This window comes from Gymnoscopelus braueri (genome assembly GCF_963280865.1).
Source record: "Gymnoscopelus braueri genome assembly, chromosome: 11".
NCBI classification, from domain to species: Eukaryota; Metazoa; Chordata; class Actinopteri; order Myctophiformes; family Myctophidae; genus Gymnoscopelus; species Gymnoscopelus braueri.
The window spans coordinates 22,301,907-22,325,121 of NC_137613.1; the positions used below are offsets into that span (position 1 = coordinate 22,301,907).

General features: G+C 42.7%; 1 protein-coding gene across 1 annotated transcript; it reads right to left on the reverse strand.

Moving 5' to 3' along the window:
- Nucleotides 1-1,407: 1,407 nt before the first annotated feature.
- Nucleotides 1,408-23,215, reverse strand: LOC308095527 (C-Jun-amino-terminal kinase-interacting protein 3-like; the record flags this gene model as incomplete). Its single annotated transcript, XM_080442583.1, has 21 exons — nt 1,408-2,175; nt 2,944-3,090; nt 3,485-3,649; nt 5,827-5,865; nt 6,616-6,729; nt 7,087-7,258; nt 7,831-7,982; nt 10,595-10,662; nt 11,066-11,146; nt 12,313-12,432; nt 12,765-12,936; nt 14,185-14,382; nt 18,912-18,987; nt 19,306-19,349; nt 19,858-20,058; nt 20,695-20,872; nt 21,042-21,257; nt 21,437-21,484; nt 22,196-22,319; nt 22,798-22,911; nt 23,163-23,215. 21 exons carry the CDS (start codon nt 23,213-23,215, stop codon nt 2,048-2,050), a joined length of 2,610 nt encoding a protein of 869 aa, XP_080298709.1. The 3' UTR covers nt 1,408-2,047.

Below are 23,215 nucleotides of genomic sequence, written 5' to 3' on the forward strand. Positions count from 1 at the left end.
CTTTGGTTTCAGCTCCACCCTTGTGGCCTGTTCTGCGCGTTTCAACAACCTAATGTATTGTTCACGTTTCACCTCCCACAGTCACATCTCACCCTAAATGGCCACGTTCACAAGTGCTGTTGCACTTCCTATATTAACCGTCACATTTTTACAAATCTTCCACCATACAGTACGTGTTTTCTTTTGGGTGGGGGGATATGGCATGCCGATTTTTCATTCAATAATTACAATAATTAAGACATGCCCATGAGGCTTTCAGTCGCTTTTTCAGTCACACAAATTTGAGTCAGATTTAACTTCCTCCACTAACCCTCGGCCGTATAACCCCCTTTTTGAATCCCCTAAAATCCTTAGACCAAAACAGAGATCAATGACTTTTCACCAGATTGCTTACAGACACACAGTTCTTGTTTTTTCTTTTCTCTCTCCCTCTGTTTAATCTAAATCTGATCTGGCTTTCTGATTTAGCCACAGACCCCACAAGCCCCCCCCCCCCCCCCCCATAACTCTGAAAGTGTACAAATCAACCATATAGACCACTCACTGGTAGGCAAAAGGTCAGAACTGGGACCCGCCAACAACAGTCTGCCTCACATTTAGGCTATGTGTCCAAATCGAGGGTCAACCTGTACTTGAAGAATGCTTATTATAATGCTTTTATGCATGTGAAAATTATATCTATAAAAAAAAAAATTTCACATGCCTTAAACAGTGTAGCGTATCTCTCCGGAGAGACCTTGAACAATCTCTGAGCTCCCTATGAAAGAACTCTTGTTTGTTATCTCTGTTCGAAAAAGGAGTATGACTGTCTCCAGATAAAATGCTCTTTTAATGAACTAAAATGTCCTCACATTCAAGGAGTTGGCCTGCACAATATGATCACAATAGTATTTCTGTCTGCACAGTAACATGCAGTATGAATACACATGCAGCTGTATCAGTATACAGTTATACCACACAAATCTTTATTCATTAACTTTTATAGGCTTTCTGTCACATGTTCCAGTTCTTAAACTCGACCCATTAATTATGTTCTGGCCTGGAAAAAGATCGGGCCGAGTCCAATCGTACTTTGCCGACCCCTGAAATAAACCCTTACGGGTCCATTTGGTTCCATTTGTACGCTCTCAGAGATACAGATCAGTAATGGTCCATTTGGTCCCCAACTATCAGCAATAGCTGGGGACCCCCTCAAGGACCCCTGGGGAGGGGGGGGGGCATTCCCCTGACCTCACTTTGAGAACCACTGCCTTTAAAGGGCAACTTTGCTGATTTGTAACCTGAATCCTACAGTTCTGTTGCTTAAAGGCCTGATTATACTGCGTCCATGCAGCTGCAAGGGTCCGTCCGTGTCTGCTTCCAGGCAAATGAAAGACTTTCTCCATTCTCAAACTATTTAACGTCAAGATTGGTAATAAGCCACAAACCCCCATAACTCTTGAGAGTTACAGACATGTAAGGGTCCCTTGGGGTTCCTTACTGTCAATCATTTAGCCATGATCTGGTGATGAAACCTACACTGTGCAGACCCTCGCAGACACCGGACATGGACGGTATCATTTGGCCTTTACTGACAGACCTTCACATGTCCGCCTCGCTACAAGAATGACAGAAGATCTGCAACGTTGCCCTTTAAGATAACGGTGGCGAGGGCAAACCGTTAAATGGAATAACCTTGGGGGGCTGATGCAGGACATTTGAGGTAAATATAGGAGATACAGTTGTACTTACAAGGTGGATACGAGGGCAATGACAGAAGAGGGAGGTAGTTATGAGGCTGGGTTACTCATGAAGAGAGGACAGAAATAGGATGGTGGTGATAAGGTTACTGAATCAGATGAGGTACTTACAAGGCAATAAAGATAGTTACAAGTGGTGGTGGGGGGGGGGGCAGAATAGTTACAGGGATAGATAGATACAGGTCTTGGAGGGTCATTTCAGAGCCAAGAGGGAACTTTTACATGACCGGGGATAAAGTACAAGGTTTGGGGGGGCTACGGGTGGTGGGTTGTCTCTGAGGAAACGCGTGGGTGCGGAGGGATACACGTCACTCTGGGACGTAGGACACCTGCCACACGATGATGTGACTCCGTTCAGCTTTGCACAAGGCAGGTTTCATCTGTTGTGGAGCTCCTGTGTTCTCCCCTTCCTCCGTCTCGTCATCCTCACCATCACCTGAGGAAAGCGCGCGCGCACGCACGGACGCGTGCGCACACACACAACACACACACACACACACACACACACACACACACACACACACACACACACACACACACACACACACACACACACACACACACAATTGTAACCACATCATCCATGTTTTATGCTTTTCAAAAAGCAGACAGATGTACAAGCTCACAGCGAGCTTGTACATCTGCTATTTTTTTTACCTTTTTTTAAGTGTATTTTGATGCCAATACATTTGCACTTTCACTCAAGTCAAATTTCGAATACACAAGGGTTGATACTAACTAAAGACAAGGTTTGCTTTCAGGCAGGTGCGGTTGAGTGGAGAAGCAACCATCTTTAGTTTGCTATAAACACAACACAAGATATCTGTCTATAAACATTGAACGTGGCTAGAGTGCTCTCTCTCTCTCCCTCTCCCCCACGCACGCACGCACGCGCGCACGCACGCACACACACACACACACACACACACACACACACAGTGTTTCATGTACTTTAGCCACTCATTCCCTATAATAGTTCCCTATTATAGATTAACAAGATTAATCGAACTAATCGAGTTCATCGATTGGAAAAAAGTCAAGGATAAATTGATCATTTAATAAAGTAATCGAGGAATAATCAATCCCTATTTTGGGCATGCCATTACAGTCGAGATCTTTCAAAAACTTTCAAAAACTTGACTTGCACGACACCATTGTGTGATGAAGTGAAGAACACGTGTGTTTATTTAAGTATTCCTCTCACCAATACGGAAGTCGATGTAACCTTCTCCTCCACTCAGTACCAACACATTGTGAACAGTCTGTGCTTCCGCCTCTGGGGGCGCCGTGGAGCCCTGCCCTTCTGATGGACTATCCAACACGCTTCCATTCAGCGTCGCCAAAACATTTCCTGCAAAGAAAAGCATTGCGTTACTTCATGCAGGGCACGGGAGTCGTATACGCCTCAGCCACGCTTTCCTACACACCAATCACACCTCATTCCCTCAACAAGGCAGTCCGTTTTAATACGGCTCCCTCCTACATTGGATCTCTGCTTTTCAATTGCTGCCACAATCTGCTGCTGCTGCTGGCAAAGCTTGCCTCCACCACCCCAGCCTCCACCTTAAAGTTCATAGTTCTTGCAATACTCAAACGGGGGGTCTCTCTCTCCCTATCTAGCCCCCCACCCCCCTCTCTCTCTCTCGCACGCACGCACGCACTCACTCACTCACACTCACAACACAAACATAAGAAGCTGAAATATGGAGATACAAGGTTTCTGCCAGACAGCGACGAACACCAACCTGGCACAGAGACAAAGAACTTCACAGCATCGCGGTGTCCATGGAAACAGAGCTGTGCCTGCGCCATTGAACAGTACGGGATGAAACTACCGGTGCTCTTCTCGGAGCTGTCGTCCCCATACACGTGGATCACGCCTCCAGAGGACGTAGGCGACACCTTATTGGCTGAAGGAGTGAGAGAGAGGGAGTGACAGTAAACAACTGTGTCACAAAAAAACAAAAACAAAACAAAACAAAACAAAAGAACTTGGACAAATGCGAGCAAATCAGCTACAGGCCATCATCCAAACAACATAAGAAAAACATTCAAAGTAGGGCTGGGCAATTAATGGAAAATATATAGAAACCGACATTTAGATCCTCTAGCCCACTTAATCTTGCTCACGTGGGTTAATGGAATAATGGAGAAGCAGCACTGTTTTCTTATACAGTATATCAATGAATCAACACAAAAAAAAAATTATAGTTTCTATAATCACTTAAATCGACCAATCATTCGTGCGGAAATGGCAGATGTGCAAGCTTACAACACCAATAACAACTCTACAATGTCAAAATGAAAATGAGAAAATATTTTTCATAAATCATATTTCTGGCATGCAGTCGCATCATGCAGGAACCTCTTAAACCCCCATAGTAGGAAATTAATTCACGATTACGCCAACATCATGAGTCACAAGTTACGATAAACAATGACAAACAGGTTTTGTACTTGTGTGCAATATGGGCTATGAGGCAACCATCAATAGCATGCAGACAAACAAAATGGCTTCTCTGACGCAAAATAAAGAAACTCAATTATTGCACGGCCAAACTGCTTCAGGGAATCTTTTCAAAGGGACAGAAAGGGATGACTGTGTGCCTGATAGATCCATAACAGATCCATCTTTACCAAAACATTGTGACCCATTTTCTCTTCCTGACAGTCCAATCTTATGTGTCAGATTTTGTTTTATTGTTACACCATTGATACATAACATCTGTATGATACACGTTTCGGTCTGAGCGACCGAAACGTTGGATCTTAAATAAATGTCTTTGTAAGTGAAGATAGTGTGCGGGACTCCCTCTCGACCCAGGTAGGATGCGTAAATTACGTCAGATTTCGGTGCTATATAGGCTCTCTGCACAGCAGCCAAATTGGAAAGAAATTGGGGTTCCTTACTACCATCATCTGTGGTAGGGTAGGGTTCAAACCCACAACCTTTTGTCATTTTGTGGAATCGGCCGTGGATGTATTTGGCCACGGACCCTCCCCCCCCCCCCATCTCAAACTATTTTGTTCCAGGGACCCCCCGAAGCAAAGATTTGAGTTAAAAATGTTCGCTTTAAAAAAATATACATATTTAAAGATTTGCACAACTTTTCATAATTTCAAAAAAATATTAGACCTGCAAGCTCAGGGATTTGCTACTGCTATTTTTGAATATTCAAAGTATAAACTAATGGTTAAAATGATTGTGATGCTATATTAACAACTTTTGCTGGGATCCCCCTGGAACCCCACTGTGAATGGCCACTCCCCTCTCTGGTGTGTTAATAAGGTTGGCAAAACAAAAGGGTGTCGACAGCTAGTGTTTTTCAAAGTAGGAGGGGTCCTTGAGGGGCTTCCAGGGGGTCCCCAGCAAAATGGGTTAATATAACATAAAAATCTGTTTGACTCTTTTTAACCAAATTTTATACATTGAATACAGCCGATCTACAACGCGCCATGACGCAACGCGTTGTGAGCTTGTACACTACTATCTATTTTCAAAGATATCTTGGAATAGTTTTTAAATAGTTTAACCCATTAAAACCGGGAAAGCCTCTTTGTCATTTTAGATTTTAGCTATATCATTTTAACCACTTTAACCATTGTTTTATACTTTGGCTATTCAAAAATAGCAGATATACAAGCTCATGCTATGAGCTTGTATATTTTGCTATTTTAGAAAAATCGTGAACATTTCTAACTCAAATCTTTGCTTCTGATGGGGGGGTCCGCAGCCAAATACATATAATTTTGGGGGTCCTTGACATGAAAAGGTTTTGAGCACCACTGATACAGCAACATATGTTTTTCAGAAAACAGTTAGGATTTAGAAGACATTTTTAGAGTCGGTCGCCCGTCTTAATGGGCTAAAGACGCACACCGGTCCCCCTGGCACAGCATCCTTATCAGATGGGGGTCTGAGAAGGCAAACACATGTCAACCTTGACATGTGTTTGAAACATGAAACGGCTTTTTTTCGACGGCCGCCGGTTCTTTTAACAGATATGGCTCTTGGAATCGAATGCGGGGGCGTGAAGGCAAGCAGGATGCTGGGAGCTTGTTACGTCGAGGGCGCGCTCCCACTTACCCCTCAAACCCAGGAGCTGTCCCCGGTGAAGGACTACCGCTAGAGGAGGAGAGGAGGAGGAGGAGGAGGAAGGTAAGCAGAGGAGAAAAGAGCACAGTGCAAATAGTCAGGACAGAGGAGGTTTGTATAGGGCTGGGATCCTGTAGGATTTTAACGACTTCCCGTTCCCTAACGATTCCCTCTTAACGGTCTGATTCCTTAGCGGTTCCCACTAACGATTCCTATAGGAGGTTCCAAATGGACCCTTACAGATCTGTAACTCTGAGAGTGTACAAATGGAACCAAATGGACCCGTAAGGGTCCATTTGGTTCCATTTGTACACTCTCAGAGTTATGCTGGTCCTTGAAATTAAAAAGTTTGAGAACCACCGGTATTAATTGTATAGCAGGACGTGAAGTCCACATACAGTACCAGCTCTGACAGTGTGATTTAAAAAAAACTGTTCCGGGAAACGGTTCCAAATGCGATGGAACCGATTCCTGGTTCCTCAATGTTGGATCCGGTTCCTCCGGTTCCGGATCCCAACCCTAGGTAAAAGGAGGTGCGGCAAGCGACCAAGGGAAGGAAGGAAGAGGATCATAGAGAAAGAAAGAAGGAAGGGAAAATAATTGCAAATCTACAAGCTCAAAACACGTTTTGAGCTTGTAGATCTGCTATTTTTGATACTTTTGTGTGACACTATAGTTAGTGTAGTATGATCAAGTCATACTACAGTGTACGAAAAAACAGAGATAAGAGGTTTCTGATTTGTCATTATTTTGGTGTACGTGTATGAACGTCAGACTCACTCTCTGTCAGGGGGATGGAGATGACCACGCCGTTTCCTGTGCCCACCCATAGACGATTTCCACCAATCAGGAGGGCCGTGATTCGCACAAAAGAGAAGCCCAGCTTGCCGGTACCTGTGAATTATAACCAGAGTCTTAAAAAAAACTGAAAAAATGCCTCAAAAACAAAACAAGCTAGAAAGGTGCGCTCCTCTGGGTGCGCGTCTCTGCCATGGGCCAGGTTGCCTACTCAGGGCCCGCAAATTGTGGAGGGCAGTCATCATAGCCAACTGGACTGAAATCTGAAAAATCTGACTGATACATACTTGATTCTAGAGTAGGGGTCTTTAACAGGGGGGACCCAGGGTGCCCTCAGTGTTACTACATTAACCACTCTAATGGGTCAAATCGTTAATCGCAATTATTTGTGTGACAATTAACCGCCAACTTAAATGTTTGTAATGGTGACAGCCCCACACACTGGCCTCTCACCCAGCATCTTGCTGACGTAGGGCTCGATGTCCACGTCCTGCAGGTGCTGGTGGGTGACGGCGTGGTAGAGGCGCAGCGTGGAGTCCAGCCTGATGGACACCCACACACCGTCGCCTAGCGTAGCGAGCTGACGAACCTGGCTCTCTCTCCTCGGATGTGCGTCGAACGACTTCTACGATAACGGAAGAAAAAGGAGAATGATTAAAAAAAAAACATGAGAAAACTGTACTGTGACAAAAAAATTACATAAAAAATCCTTTGGGCACAAGCCTCGGGTGTTTTTTTGTGTGGTGAGGTGGTGGGGCGTGAAAAAGATAGCTGCTTCTTGCTCGCTCATTTCCAGTGTTTCTAGGTCTACTTATTATAAATATTCCACATTTAACACTTTCCCCTCCCCCAATATTATTTTGAAAATAGCAGATCTACAAGCTCACAACGCGTCGCAATTGTAGATCGGCTATTTTCAAATAGCCGACATATACAGTATACTGTAGGTGTGAAGTGCTCATGTGGCCAAGTCTCCTACCGGAGATTACGCCGGTCATCAAATTAGTGCATAATGAGTACTTTCTACTTTTGGTACTTTAAGTACATTTTGATACCAGTACTTTTGTACTTTTACTCAAGTCAATTTGGAATTCCGGACTTTTGCTTGTAACAGAGTATTCCTACATTGCAGTATTGATACTTTTACTTAAGTAAAAGTACTTTGAGTAAGAGTACTTTGTCCACCACTGCACGCACCTCTATTTGCATGGATTTTGGCTGAATCACGTGAATTTGGTTTTTGAAACCCGCCCAAACGCGGTCGTGGACCACCGCCATGCAGCGGATGGAGTGGTGCGGCCTGCCCAGATCCATCAGGTGGTAGTTCGACAGGTCCCACTGTCCGTCTGCTGAACAGAAGCACAAACACACACACGCACACACACGCACGCACGCACACGCACGCACGCGCACAAATGCACACGCACACGCACACGCACACGCACACGCACACGCACGCACACGCACACGCACACACATACTATTATGTAAACCAATGGTTCGCAAACTGGGGGCCAGGACCCCCAGGGGTCACGACCTGAAAAGTTTGGGAACCCTTAATGTATACCAGTGGTTCTTAAAGTGGAGTCCTTGAGGGGGGTCCGCAGCTATTTTTTTCTTTTAATATAGCATCAAAATCAGTTTAACCACTTTCAACCCTGTATACATCCTATAGACTTTTGGAAAAATAGTCAATCTACAAGCTCACAACGCGTTTGAGATGTGACGTGTTTTGAACTCGTAGATCTGCTATTCTTCAAACAATTCTTGACAATACACTGATTACCATACTGCTTGAAGGTAGGGTAAGTGATATTTTTTGGTTAAAGGAGTAGTTCACCCAAAAAAATACGTACTTTTTGCCGGTCATCGCCGGTCATCAAATTATTGGCTTAGGAATGCGGCAAAACCAAGGCTTCATGGGGTGTATAATTGATAAAAAATAAGTATTTTTTTGGGTGAACTACTCCTTTAAAAACAAAACGTTTTTTGTTAAAAGGTTAAAGCAGTATATTGTGATAGTAATCATTGCTATAGAATTGTTCAGTCACAGGGGTCTTCATGTCTCTCCATCTCTTTAATAAAATGGGGTCCCCAGAAAAATGTGTTAATGCAGCATCACAATCATTTTAACCACTTTATCCATTTATATGTTGGCTATTCAAAAATACCAGATATACAAGCCCAACATTTTCGAAAAATCTTGAAGGGGTTTTGAATAATTTGTGACATTTTTAACACAAATCCTCTCTTCTGGTTGGGGGACGGAGGGGCCCCTGGCACAAAACATTTTCAGATGGTGGGGTCCGTTACCAAATACATATTACAATTTAGGGGTCCTTGACATGAAAAGGTTTGAGGACCACTACTCTATTCTAAACAGACCTGAGTTGGCCCTGTACACGTTGCGCTCTTTTCCCCCTCAAATCTCTTTGCCGAAAATAGCCGCTCTACAAGCTCACAGGGGTTGTGAGCTTTTGGGTCTGCTATTTCCAGCTAATGTCCCCCCCCCCCCACCCAGAATATGGATGCTAACATTTAACAAAAAAGCTATATCCTGTCTCCACAGAATTCTGCGGTCAGAGACTACTAAGAAACACATAGAGTAACCACTTCAGCCCTATACATTTCTGCCATTTGAAAATTGGCTTGTATATTGGCTATTTTCAAAAGATCTTTATGCGTTTTATACACTTGAGAACTTGTGAAATGGGACATTCTGCATAATGACTACAAACATTTGTACTTTTACTCAAGTAAATTTTGAATGAGTATTTCTACATTGCAGTATTGATACTTTTACTTAAAAGCTTCTGAAAACACGCCTGTATGTTAAGTGTTTTTCCTAAGTAACCTGTGCCAGGCCTGGAATTTCGTCATTTTAGGGTCAAGGCCACATGAATGAAAAGTTATTTCCATTCAAGATTAATTGCGATTGGACTTGCAGTGATTAACTTTATAACTTTATTGATCATTAATTTGGCTAGCCTATTACACATTGATGTTATCAACTGTCATCCAACAACTTTTTATTCATTTTTCAAAATCTCTCTCTCTCTACTCTCTCTCACACACATACGATAGTTTTGTTGCAGAGTTTAACTTGTGTATAAGCTCCATGAATACCGCAAAGACCTTGGAAGTCAATGGGACGTGTTGATCCCTTGCTGCACCTTTTTTCCGGCATGTTAGACAGACGTTTTTGGTGGATACAAATCACATAACTATTTGGCAAATCAGAGCTACGTAGCTTGCCTCCCCTTTGAACATGATATCACCCTCATGGACTCGTGACACCCACATACAGGTAGGCTACATTCTAAATTCCTGTCGGTTAAGATTGTTTCATTTAGCTAAGGTTCAAGGTTCTTGTTACATCTAGCGTACAGGCACATATGACTATGAGTCAAACTTATTTTTGTTCGGCTATGACTATGAGTCAAACTTATTTTTCTTCCTTCCAGTGATGGAAGAAGTACTCACATGTTTTATTTATGTGAAAGTATCAATACTGCAATGTAGATATACTCTGTTACAAGGTGGGGGTGGGCGCGGCATCTTACTTGCGATAACCTGGCGGCCCACCGGTGGTCCCCGGTAACCTGGCGGCCCAATCGCTGTTCTAAGCACTCAAATTTGGTCGGACGACCTTTTCATGCCTTCAAGTCTACAGAGGAGGCCTGGGACGCAAGGTGAATCAGGGCACTGGATCTCAAACCTTTTCATGTCAAGGACCACCCAAATTGATATGTATTTTGACCGCGGACCCCGCCATCAGAGGTTAAAATGATTGCGATGCTGTATTAACACATTCTGCTGGGGACCCCCTGGAACCCCCCCCCCTCCTCCAACCACTGAATCAGAGTACCTGCAGGTATCAGAACTTTCAATTTAAGACTCATGGATGTCTTGTGCATGTTAACTCTACTAAAAGCTAACCAAAACAAATGCTTAAAAGTACCCTCGGCTCTGTGGAATATGGCGAGAGTACCATCGGCCAGGGCAACCAGCACACGCCCCTTCACATGCCTGCAGAGCGAGAGAAGAGGAAAGACCTTGAGGATAACAACATGCACATTCATTCAAACGCTTCCCAAATTCACAAGGCCAAAAATTACCTTAAGATTCAAGGCCCTCAAGATAATCAAAGAATAGCAAAAATATTAGGATTTCTTTTTTTGCAAATGATGTACATTAGTCATATCACAGTTTGAGGTGGTTGCATGTGCTGTGTGCACGATTCCTACTTATAAATAGTATCCATATGTGTATGTGTGCACAGCGCAGTACTGTATATACATAATATCTATTATTTATATGTGTATATGTGTATTCACACTTTATTGACATTAAGTTCTGCTTGCGCGCACGCACGCACGCACACACGCACGCACGCACGCACGGTCGCACACACTCACAAAGGTTTACTTACACGAGACTGAGGACAGAATCTTTCAGTTTGATGGAGTGAAGACACTTCTTCCAGTTGCCGACTGCTGAGTGCACGTACAGCCTTTGAGAGAGGATGAGTCAGTTTCAACTGCTGAGTTCACGTCAGTGGTGTAAAGGAACTAAGTGCAAGTACGGTACTTAAGTACAATTTTGAGGGATTTTTACTTTCTTCAGTATTTACAAATTTCTATACTTTTACTTCTACCTCACTACTGTACATCTCAGAGGAAAATATTGCACCCTTACTCCACTACAATTACATGAAAACTAAAAGTTACTAGTTACTTTGTAGATTTGCATTATTATTACAAAACATACATTAACCACTTCAGCCCTATATCCTACTTTGGCTATTAGCCGTTCTACAAGCTCACAACGTGTTAATTTGCGACGCGTTGTGAGATTGCAGATCTGCTATAAAAAAAAAGAAAAAGGATACGTATTGAACTTGTGAAATGGGACATTCTGCATAACGAGTAGGCTACTTTTGCTTTTGATAATTTATGTAGGAGTTGAGGCATTACATTTTGTTTGACACAGTTCCACAGAATAGTGAAAATAGCAGATCGACATGCTCACAACATGTAAATCTGCTATTTTAGGCTCTCTTTTTTTTTACATTAACCACTTCAACCCGAAAATAGACGATCTGGTAGATCAGCTTAGTGGTTAAATGTCTGAAAATACACATTAACATGAATCCAACATACAGTCCAACATACAGCATTAATAGAAAAGATAGTGTATGAAATAATCAAAACCATTAATTTTACAATTGCTGTCAAACAAGTCTATGAAGCTACCTACGAAATCTATGAAAAAGTTTAATCTGCAACACAATTCTATACCATTGGTTCTCAAAGTGGGGTCTGGGGAGCCCCAGGCTTGGGGGGGTACCAGGGGGTCCACAGCAAAATTAGTTAATATAGCGTCACAATAATTGTAACCACTTTAACCATATTTTATACTTTGGCTATTCAAAAATAGCAGATATACAAGCTCATAGCACTATGAGCTTGTATTGTATATCTGCTATTTTTGAAAAATCCCTGGCAAAAAATATTTTTGAGATGGGGGCCAAATACATACAATCCTTGACATGAAAAAGTTTGAGAACCACTGTTCAATACAATACATAGATACTGCTTCATCTCTTTCTCTTAGCTAAGGGGTCCTTGGCCTGAAAAACGTTGAAGACAGCGAGTCTAGCAGGAGAGATCTACTCACCATCCGTTCTGAGCTCCCAGCCACATCGTGGGGGCTACGCTGGTGACATTTTTGGCCTCTTCGCCTCCCTCCTCAGACTCCGGGGCGGCCGTCGTCTCCTCTTTGGACTGACCTGTGCTTCTGTCAGGACATATGAATGAAACCAAAACCGCCATGAAACCTCCATATTCTAACTTTTTGTGTGTGTGTGTGTGTGTGTGTGTGTGGGGGGGGGGGGGGGGTTTCCCCTGTAAAAAAAAAACACTATACTTGATCACAGCGTTTGCTGTTTTTGAATTTGAATCCTGAAAAGTAACAGTTTTGGACACCCGACAGAGACGATATGAGAAATGCACAAAATGAAAGTGTACACAAAGTGAAACCATACCTTCCAGGTTTTGGAAGGTATGGCAGCATTCTGTTATGGATTAAGATAACATTTCTGTGAGTGCTGGCAGTTCTTGCCCTCCTACCTATCAGTGGCGTCTGCAGGGCGAGGCTGGGGGTCGGTGAAGACGTGTTCGGTGAAGTGTCCCGGCGGTCCGGCCGTGTGGCTGGCTACTGGCGCTTCAGGCACCGTGACCTCTGTGGCCTCCGTTGCTTCCTCTGCCGACTGGGCAGGGGGAAGCTTACCATTCATTGCTCCTACAGGAAAACATAGAAATATGCAAGATAAGATTCTACCAAAAATAAACAAACTCACTCAACGGTTAAAAGATGTGTTTGAGTTTTTAGACTCTCTCGTGGCAAAAACCTGATTTAGCCCAGGGTGTGTATATCTGCATACTTTATTATTTACTGATGGCGTCAGTCTACAAGAGGGGACACACTTCTCGCTGTGTTCAATAACAAAACATGTCTGACTGCGACAGTGGTGGAAAGTAAGTCAGTACATGTACTCAAGTACTATAATTTTGAGGTATTTTTACGTTCTTCAGTATTTACAATTTTCAATACTTTTACTTCTACTCCACTACATCTTAGAGGAAAATATTGCACTTTTTACTCCACTACAATATGAAAACTGTTACTTTGCAGATTTTTATTATTATTACAAAACATATACAGTACATTACCCACTTCAGTCCTATATATATATTACGGCCATTTGAAAATAGCCCATCTACAAGCTCACAATGCGTCGCGATGCGACGCATTGTGAGCTTGTAGATCTGCTATTTGTTCTACCAGTCTGTGGTAGCCGGCATTCTGTTTCATGCAGTGGCATGCTGGGGAGGTGGCGTCAAGGCCTGGGAGTTGAACAAAGCTCAATACGATCACAAAGAAGGCCAGCCCTCCGAATGGAAGGGCTGCAGTCAGTCGCAGAGAGGAGGATGAGGGACAACTCCATCTTGGTTTAACCACTTCAACCATCCACTCTGTGGCGAGCTGCAGAAGAGGGCGAGCACCTTCAGACAGAGGCTCACTCTCCCGCTGATGAAAACGGAGCGGTGCAGACTTTCTTTTTGTGCCGAATGCCATCAGACCGCATAATGCAGTGGTTCTCAAACTATTTCATGTCAAGGACCTCCAAAATTAAATGTATTTGGCCGCGGACCACCATCTCAAAATATTTTGTTCCAGGGACCCCCAGAAGCAAAGATTTGAGTTACAAAAGTTGGCTTAAAAAATATGTATATATTCCATATAATTTGACAATTTGACCAAAGTTTGATCAGTTTTTATAGTATAGCCTTTTGATGCAGTAATGTTTTTTTCTTCTCTTTTCTGAATTTTTGGGGTATTAAAAAGGTCTTTTTAAGGACTTTTAAAGTCCTTAAATTGTCACTTCACTGCCATCTGGGGACCCCCCCCAAATCACGTGGGGACCTGACCCACAGGTTGAGAACCACTGGTCAAGTAATGGGGGTGTCGGTGTGGTGGAAGGCTCACCTTGTCCTTTGTCTAGGATGGGGGTGTCGGTACGCGAGGAGCAGTTACTTCGTGCCACGCTGCAGTTTGTAGCGCAGCCCACCAGAGTAATGCCCGCCAGCATGCCCTCCACGCCGCCCGTCTCCTCTCCGCCGGCCGTCCCGCCGTCGCCCGGGTCCAGAACGATCTCCCCGGCCGGGTAGTCACTCTCACTGGCAGCTGGCAGATAACAGGGATTAACCCATTAAGAACGGAAACGCATACTGTGTCATTTTAGATTTTTTTTATAGCTATGATATTTTATACTTTGGGCTATTCACAAATAGCAGATCTACAAGCTTGTAGATCTTGTAGATCTGCAATTCTTTTGGGGGAAAATCGTGAAAATGTGTGCAAATCTTTGAATATATATATATCTTTAAAGCGAACATTTTTAACTCAAATCTTTGCTTCTGGAGATTCAATAAATGTCTTATAAATCCTAACAGCTTTTTTTGTTTTTGTTCTGTCAAGGACCACCCAAAATGGCAAAATAGCAGATCTACAAACTCAAAGAAATCCAAAATGACACAGATGCGTTCCCGGACAAAAAAAAAATCTATTACTCACCCCATGAAGCCTTGAATTTCATGGAGATTTATTTTTGTTTCTGTTGCATTCCTGGGCCAATAGTCCAATATAGGGCGGTGGTAGGAGACTGATGCAAAACCATGTAAAATAATAATATAAACTTCAAAACAACTCTCACAGTGTAATCACTGAGAGGCCTACTGATGATCCAGGTTCGGGGAGAATGTTTCGAATATAGTATTATCCTATTAAAGGTATCATGACATTCATTTTCACTTTTTTTATTTTCAATGTTTTATTTGGGGTTTTATGACCTCAATTACACCCAAAAAACCTGAACTTAGAACATTCAGTGGATTTTCTGTGGTCTGGGGTTTTCTGAATAATTAGGCTGAAAAGTAATCTGAGCTTGGACCTTCGACAGTGAGGTCACAGTCGATTAATCCCGCCCACTCTCCTCCTCGCCCCTCCCCTCCCCTATCCTTTCCTTTGGGGGGGGCGGAGCAAAGGCGATGATTGACAGGCAAAATCCCTCACCAGCGACACCCGCAGGCAAAGATTTCTTTTTTCATTGCAGTTGAAAAGGCTTTAGAAATGTGAGAGAAAAACACCTGCCATTGATCACTGGAATGGAATTTTCACTTTTTTGTACTTTTTGTACACTTTTGAAGGACCAGGACAAAGACTTTGAATGTGGTGTAAAAGTGAATGTCATGAAAGCTTTAAGTTCAATTATTCAAATATTGGATTATTGGCTCAGGAATGCAACAAAAAAAAAACTCCATGTATTCAAGTGATTAATTGATAGAAAATACGATTTTTTGGGGGGTTAAGTATTCCTTTTAAGCAGCGGTTCTCAAACGTTAACATTTCAAGGACCCTCCTTAACTCCTACAGTATACAAATGGAACCAAATGGACCCATTTGGTTGGAAACCTGACCTCTAAGGCCTCGTACACACAGTTAAAACACGCGACGCATGCTTTACGCATGCCTCATGGGGGGGGTGAAGCCGTTTCAATTCATTCCCTATGGAAGTCACGTGGTTTTGATGCGCTGACTTGACGCAGGGGAGGAGGGGTGAAGCCATGAAGCCATGCGATAAGTCAGCGCTTCAAAACCACGTGACTTCCATAGGGAATGAATTGAAACGGCTTCACCCCCCCATGAAGCATGCGTAAAGCCATCCATGTGTGGAGATTTTTCAAAAATAGCAGATCTACAAGCTCATAGCGCGGTACTCGGTGCCGCGCTATGAGCTTGTATATCTGCTATTTTTTTTATAGCCAAAGTATAAAATAATGGTTAAAATCTAAAATGCTTTCCCGGTCTTAATGGGTTAAACAACTTGACAGCAAGCCCAAATAAGAAACAAGCCCAAAAAACAGTAACCACCAATATTTACAAGTGACTTTACAGAAAAACAATCCCAAAGTCGCTTATAGTAAGCGGACATGGCAACACTGCTCACAAACCTGTTTCCTTCACAGTAGAGCTTCTGAACACATCATCAACAATACTAAGGAAACATTGGCATAATGAGTCACATAACAGTGTATATAATAGTTGTTACCAGAGCCATTTATTACAGAGTTACGCCAGTCACAGCGCCGGTCACGTGGTTCATGTAACTGGAAATAGTGACAAACGCTCATAGACTCCAGTGCATTCCCTAAACTTCCTGTTCAGGGCTTTGTCACTATTCGCCAATAGAAGGCTATGTAGAAGACCTGGCCTGATGAAGTGAACGGAGGTGGCGTAACGCTCTAATAAATGGCTCTGGTTCTTACATACCAGGCTCTATCTCTGATGGTTTCTTTTGGCTCCAGAAGATTCCATTTCATGCCCAAAGGGGCTTCCTACCTTGCACAGGTGTTGTTGTGGCTGGTGAATCCTTGGACGTCTGCTGGAGTGCTTTGGTTTCTTGTGGTGATTTCTGTAACATATTTTAACTAGGGGTTGTCCTTAGTCTGATCCCTACCCTTCGAGCTGTTCGGCATGGTTGGACCTGCCAGGAGCTTAGCTCTCTGGGTCACTGGGATAACACAAGCTCCTCCACCAACGACAAGGTGACAACCCATGAGAGGAGAACCCGATTTAGTCGTTGCCAATTCCCAATTGTCCCCAAGTGTCCTTCGGTCCCTGTTGCTGGCACCACCACCTCCACAGCTGGGGAGGTATAAACTACTGTGTGCATCCTCCCATACACACTTGCCAGTAGCTTCTGCGGTGCAGCAAAAAGGACGGTCACCTGATCCATCGACAGCTTAAGTTCCCACCCGTAAACACAGCCAATTGTGTTTGATGGAGCGCCAGGCCAAGCTGGAGGCACCGCTTTTGCTGCTGGGTGTTGAACCCAGCTGTGGTGGTGGGAGAGTGTTTTACCTCTACCTCACCCAGACGCCCCATAGACAGACAGAAAGACAGACGCCGCTAAACCAGTGGTGGAAAAAGTACTCAAATGTTTCACTTAAGTAAAAGTATCAATACTGCAATGTAGAAGTACTCTGTTACAAGTAAAAGTCCTGAATAAAAAAATTACTTGTGTAAAAGTACAAAAGTATTGGTATCAAAATGTACTTAAAGTACCAAAAGTAAAAGTACTAAAATGTTTGAAAATATTATAATTAATTACATTTTCAAATAGCCTAGGTATAAAATAGGGCTAAAGCGGTTAATGTATGTTTTATAATGTAATAATTTATGTCTGCAAAGTAACTAAAGTTTTCAAATAATTGTAGTGGAGTAAAAGTACAATATTTGCCTTTGAGATGTAGTGGAGTAGAAGTAAAAGTATAGACAATTGGAAATACTCCAGTAAAGTAAAAGTACCTCAAAATTTTACTTAAGTACAGTACTTGAGTAAATCTACTTAGTTACTTTACACCACTGCGCTAAACGCTCAGGCGCAAAACGCTACCTAGAGCCTGGCCCCGCAAGTCGCCAAGGCCAGTGATCACAACGGTGAAGGGCGGCTCAAGCTAGCCCGCCGGACGCGAGGCCAACTGACTGGTGAAAGATGAAACCTACCGCTGAGTAGCACAGAGGACAGACAAAAGAAGAGGCTGCAGCTACGTTCAGTCAGTAGAAACGGGTAAACATACATACGATAGATAGACAGACATATATTCTATTTTTGTTTTTTTGTTTTTTGTGTTTTTTTTGTAGTTTTTTTTTGGTGCATTTTTTAGTTTTTTATATAAAGTTAAAAGCCTATAAAGTAGTCGGCCAACAGAAAAAAAGAGAGAAGTTTCTCTGGGAGGGCTAATGCATGCAGAGGAACATGTAAACCTTCCCAGATTCACTTCCTGCTGAACAGGTGCCCAACCAACCCCCATAATGAATTAGATAAGATAGACAGACATTTGTTTTGATGTATTTTTCCTTAACAACGATTTCTTTTGTGTTATCCTTTTAGCCTTAATGATTGCCTGTACCTCGTTTACATTCCTGACTAATAAATTATTCAATCAATCAATCAACCACCACCCCTTAATCCATTAAGACCGGGAACGCATCAGTGTCATTTTAAGATTTATTTGGGCTATTCAAAAATAGCAGATCTACAAGCTCATAGGAGCTTGTAGATCTGCTATTTTTTAAATATAAAGTTGTGAAAATGTGTGCAAATCTTTGAATATAAATACATTTTTAGAGTTTGTAGAATCCCCCAGAAGCAAAGATTGGAGTAAAAAATGTATATATTTTCCCGATTTAAAAGAAATATCAGATCTACAAGCTCATAGCGCGGCACTCGGTGCCACGCTATGAGCTTGTAGATCTGATATTTTTGAATAGCCAAAGAACTCATTTGCAATGATTACTTACAATGATTCAAGATGTATCCAGGGGTGGTGCAACAGGTCCGTTAATGTCGCCCTGGATGCTGGATCTGTGACGAGACAATGGTTCAAGCACTCCAGGCCTCCTGAAAAGATAGAATTAAAAGTTAGTGAAACGGTGTGTGTGTGTGTGTGTGTGTGTGTGTGTGTGTGTGTGTGTGTGTGTGTGTGTGTGTGTGTGTGTGTGTGTGTGTGTGTGTGTGTGTGTGTGTGTTTGTGTGTGTGTGTGTGTGTGTGTGTGTGTGTGTGTGTGTGTGTGTACTGCGGGTGCATCTACAGGATGAGAAACATGAAAACACGATGAGCTTTTACTGCATTTTGAACAACACAACTCACCAATGAAGGAAGGCTGGAAGAGGGTTGCAGACAGCAGCACCATCTCTGGTGTGGTGTAGAAACTGGTGGTGCTCTCCTGAGTGTACAGTAGAATGAGTAGATTGAGAGATAACACATTTTGTTAGTCGTGGTCTTAAAAAGAGCCGTACAGGTGATATGCCCCATAATGAATTAGATAAGATAGACATTTGTTTTGTTGTATTTTTCCTTAACAACCATTTCTCTTGTGTTATCCTTTTAGCCTTAATGACTGACTGTACCTCGTTTACATTCCTGACTAATACATTATTCAATCAAAAAACAGAAGAAAAGTTATCAACCACCACCCCTTAACTTAACCTTGAACCAGACTAAGTAAACAATCAATATGGAAACATTATAACAAACTACAAACAATGGGAGCAGCTGTGTGCCCCAGGGGCGAGGCGTGCAGGCCCACTAGTGTGTGGACACGGCGGTAATTAGAGTTATTATTTACAATGATAATTTGCAATGATAATTTGCAATGATTACTTACAATGATTCAAGACTTATCCAGGGGTGGTTCAACAGGTCCGTTAATGTCGCCCTGGATGCTGGATCTGTGACGAGACAATGGTTCAAAAAGTCCTGGCCACCTGAAAAGATATAATTAAGTTAGTGAAACGGTGTGTGTGTGTGTGTGTGTGCGCGCGTGTACTGTAGGTGAGAGAGAGTGACAAAGCGACTGTGTGAAAGCAAGCATGTTTGCATACATCCATACGCAGTCTAAATGTAACAGTTAGAGTGTAAAAATGGGTGAGTGTGGCTCCATTTGTGCAATAATTCATAGTTTATTTTATCAAATACTTTATGAGTCAGAAATGTAAACAGCACGTGGTACAGTAAGACATTAAAGCTTAAAGGATAAGTGAAAATAAATAAAAGGAAGTATTTTGCTGTGTACTTGAGTGTGTGTATGTCTTACATTGGGACAGCTGCTCAGTGTTCATCTCTGGCACTTGGAAGCTGTAATCGTAATCGTTGTCGAAGTCGAAGGGAAAGCATCCAAACAAGATGACGTACATCACCACTCCAAGCTGCCACACGGTGTAGGGGATTGCCCTGTAGCGCGGCTTCAGGGCGTTTTTTTCTCCAAAGAACTCTGGAGGGAAGTAATTCAAGGTTCCTAGAATCCACACAGAGAGAAAGAAAGGGTAAGAGCAAGTGAGAACAAACAAGCAGACATTGCAACCTTATGTTATGCCCATACAATGTCCAGAGCAGACAGAGGCGGAAATGGTCAAACAAGAATATTGTGGGAGGGAAGCCAGTCTGTGTTTTTTGTCACTGCACTGGCAACTCCTCCAGGTTGATTAAGGACACCTGTCAGCAGGCATGTTGAACTGTGAGGAATAGGGTGGTTCCTCCACACACACTACGTCCTCCCGCGTGAAAAGAAGCGGCAGGCTTCAGAAAATTACATTTTCTATGAATTGAGTACAAAGGACCCCAATGGAAACAAACCATAGTGGGATTAAAATCCTCTTAGCAGAATTTGTATTGAACTGTACTTTCCTGTGCTTTTTTTTGACAAACTGCTAATAAAGTATTCAATCAAAAAAGGCAATTCCATGTGTATAGGAGGAGGTGTGATATCATCCCTTGGACCAACCAGTCCAACAACCAACCAGTAGGGGTCAGCAGTGACAAGATTACACACAAGTAAGTGTGTGGGGATATCAGGGAATTGCCATAAGACTGTATTGGCAGATAATGGGGAAAGTTGGCATACAAAAAGGAAAAAGACAAAACAATATTGTACCAGCTACGTCGGTATATTCCTCATCTGTCTCGGTGCAGCTACAGCCAAAGTCTATGACCCTGACTACTGGACCCTGAGAGCCTGTCTGCACGATTATGTTATCCAGCTTGATGTCCCTGTGAACAACACCTTTCTGATGGAACTCCGTCAGTGCGTCCACTAGCTGCTTTATTATGGTCTGAGGGAGAGAGAGAGACAGGACCAGGGGATATGACAGAGAAAGACATGTTATGAGACTGTTTGAAATGACATAGTACCCCCCCAACACACACACACACAGGTTCCATCTAATTGTTTCCACCCAGTTTTTTCCATCCATCCATCCATCCATCCTTCCATCCTCTTACCTTGGCCTCATGCTCCGGCCGGCTGCCTCCTCTTTCCAGCATGTATTTAAACAGGTCCATGGAGGGGACGGGTCTCTCCAGGACCAGGACCACCTGCTGACCCAGGTCAACCCAGTCCAGCAGGGTGACGGCTGCAGACTCACCAACCGAGGTCCCTGCTACAAGTCTCTGCAGCAACACCTCCGTGGGAATCCTGAGCAGGTTCCCGTTCACAGTCTGAAGTCACAGTAACAAAGACTCTATTACATAATTATCTACTAGTATATGGCCATGACAGTGACTGGTTTCAGGTAAATGTATTGTCTAGAATAGATTCTCCCACATAATATGGGGAGAGACACTATATTATAGAGAGAAGAACTGGTGAACATTTCAAACAACTAAAAACAACTCACCACTTCTGTGTAGGGCACCTTCTCCTTTGGGATGTATTTTATCGCCACCTTGAGGAGAGAGACACAAATATATCATTCATACATGGATTCATCGATGATAGGTCAATAAATAAGGTGTGTGTGTGTGTGTGTGTGTGTGTGTGTGTGTGTGTGTGTGTGTGTGTGTGTGTGTGTGTGTGTGTGTGTGTGTGTGTGTGTGTGTGTGTGTGTGTGTGTGTGTGTGTGTGTGTGTGTTACTTACAGGCAGGCTGTCAGCTCTACGGTAGCCTCCAAAGACGGTCCCAAAGCCTCCTTCCCCCAAAGGCTCTTGTTGGACATATTTATATGGCAAACATATATCTAAAAGAGCTAAACAGACAAAAAAAATACAAGTTTAATCAATCAATTAGCGATTATTCAATCGATTACTTTCTCGATGAATCAAATCGTGTTTTTTTGCACACATCGGTGTCCTGTGAAAATAACAGATCTAAAAGCTCATAACACATCACAATGTGACGCGTTACGAGCTTGTAGATAGAAACCTTTTATTATATCCAAATCATTTTTATCTTCTTTTGAAACGTTTAACCTATAAATACATGCCCAAAATAGGGATCGATTATTAATAGATTATTTTATTAAAGTATCCATTATAAAAACAATTATACAAGCGATTACTTGGATTAAGTGTTGTGCCTTTACATTCCACTGCATAGCTTACCTTTAATGGAAGGATCCATCTCTGTTAAGGCCAAATGGACACCACTGGAGTCTGGCCTGTGGCTGTGGGAGGATGACGATGCCGATCCCCATGACGATGACCATGGTGATGAAGTTGAAGATGGGGACAATGACCTGTAGCCTTGGGAGAATGACCTCCTCTCTGTCTCCTCCAGAACATCTACAGGATGAGAAACATGAAAACATGATGATGAGCTTTCACTGCAACAACACAACTCACTAAAATTATACAAGCAATTACTTGGATTAAGTGTTGTGCCTTTACATTCCACTGCATAGCTTACCTTTAATGGAAGGATCCATCTCTGTTAAAGGGGAAATCCACCCATTTTCAATATTTAACTATGTCATTAATATAGCATAAAGGAGTTGTGTGGAAATAAGAAAAAATTAAAAAAAAAATTAACATTGCAAAAAAATGTAACATTGCAAAAAAATTAACATTGCAAATTACACCATGATGAGTCATCACAGTGTAATTTGCAATGTTAATTTTTTTGCAATGTTACATTTTTTTGCAATGTTAATTTTTTATTTTATTTTTTCTTATTTCCACACAACTCCTTTATGCTATATTAATGACATAGTTAAATATTGAAAATGGGTGGATTTCCCCTTTAAGGCCAAATGGACACCACTGGAGTCTGGCCTGTGGCTGTGGGAGGATGACGATGCCGATCCCCATGACGATGACCATGGTGATGAAGTTGAAGATGGGGACAATGACCTCCTCTCTGTCTCCTCCAGAACATCTACAGGATGAGAAACATGAAAACATGATGATGAGCGTTCACTGCAACAACACAACTCACCATTGAAGGAAGACTGGGAGAGGGTGGCAGACAGCAACGTTGTTTCCTTGTCCTCAGAGGGTTCGCCAAGTTTCCCCCCACAGCGGCAAAAAAAAGCGGTGTTCTGTGTTCACCATTTATATAGTGCTTGGCTGGATGCTCGTGACATCTCACTGATGTCACGATAAGCTATCTCCATATATGGAGTTTACAATACTTTGGATAGGTCGGAGAACTCCACATAGGGAGCACCAGTATTCACCAT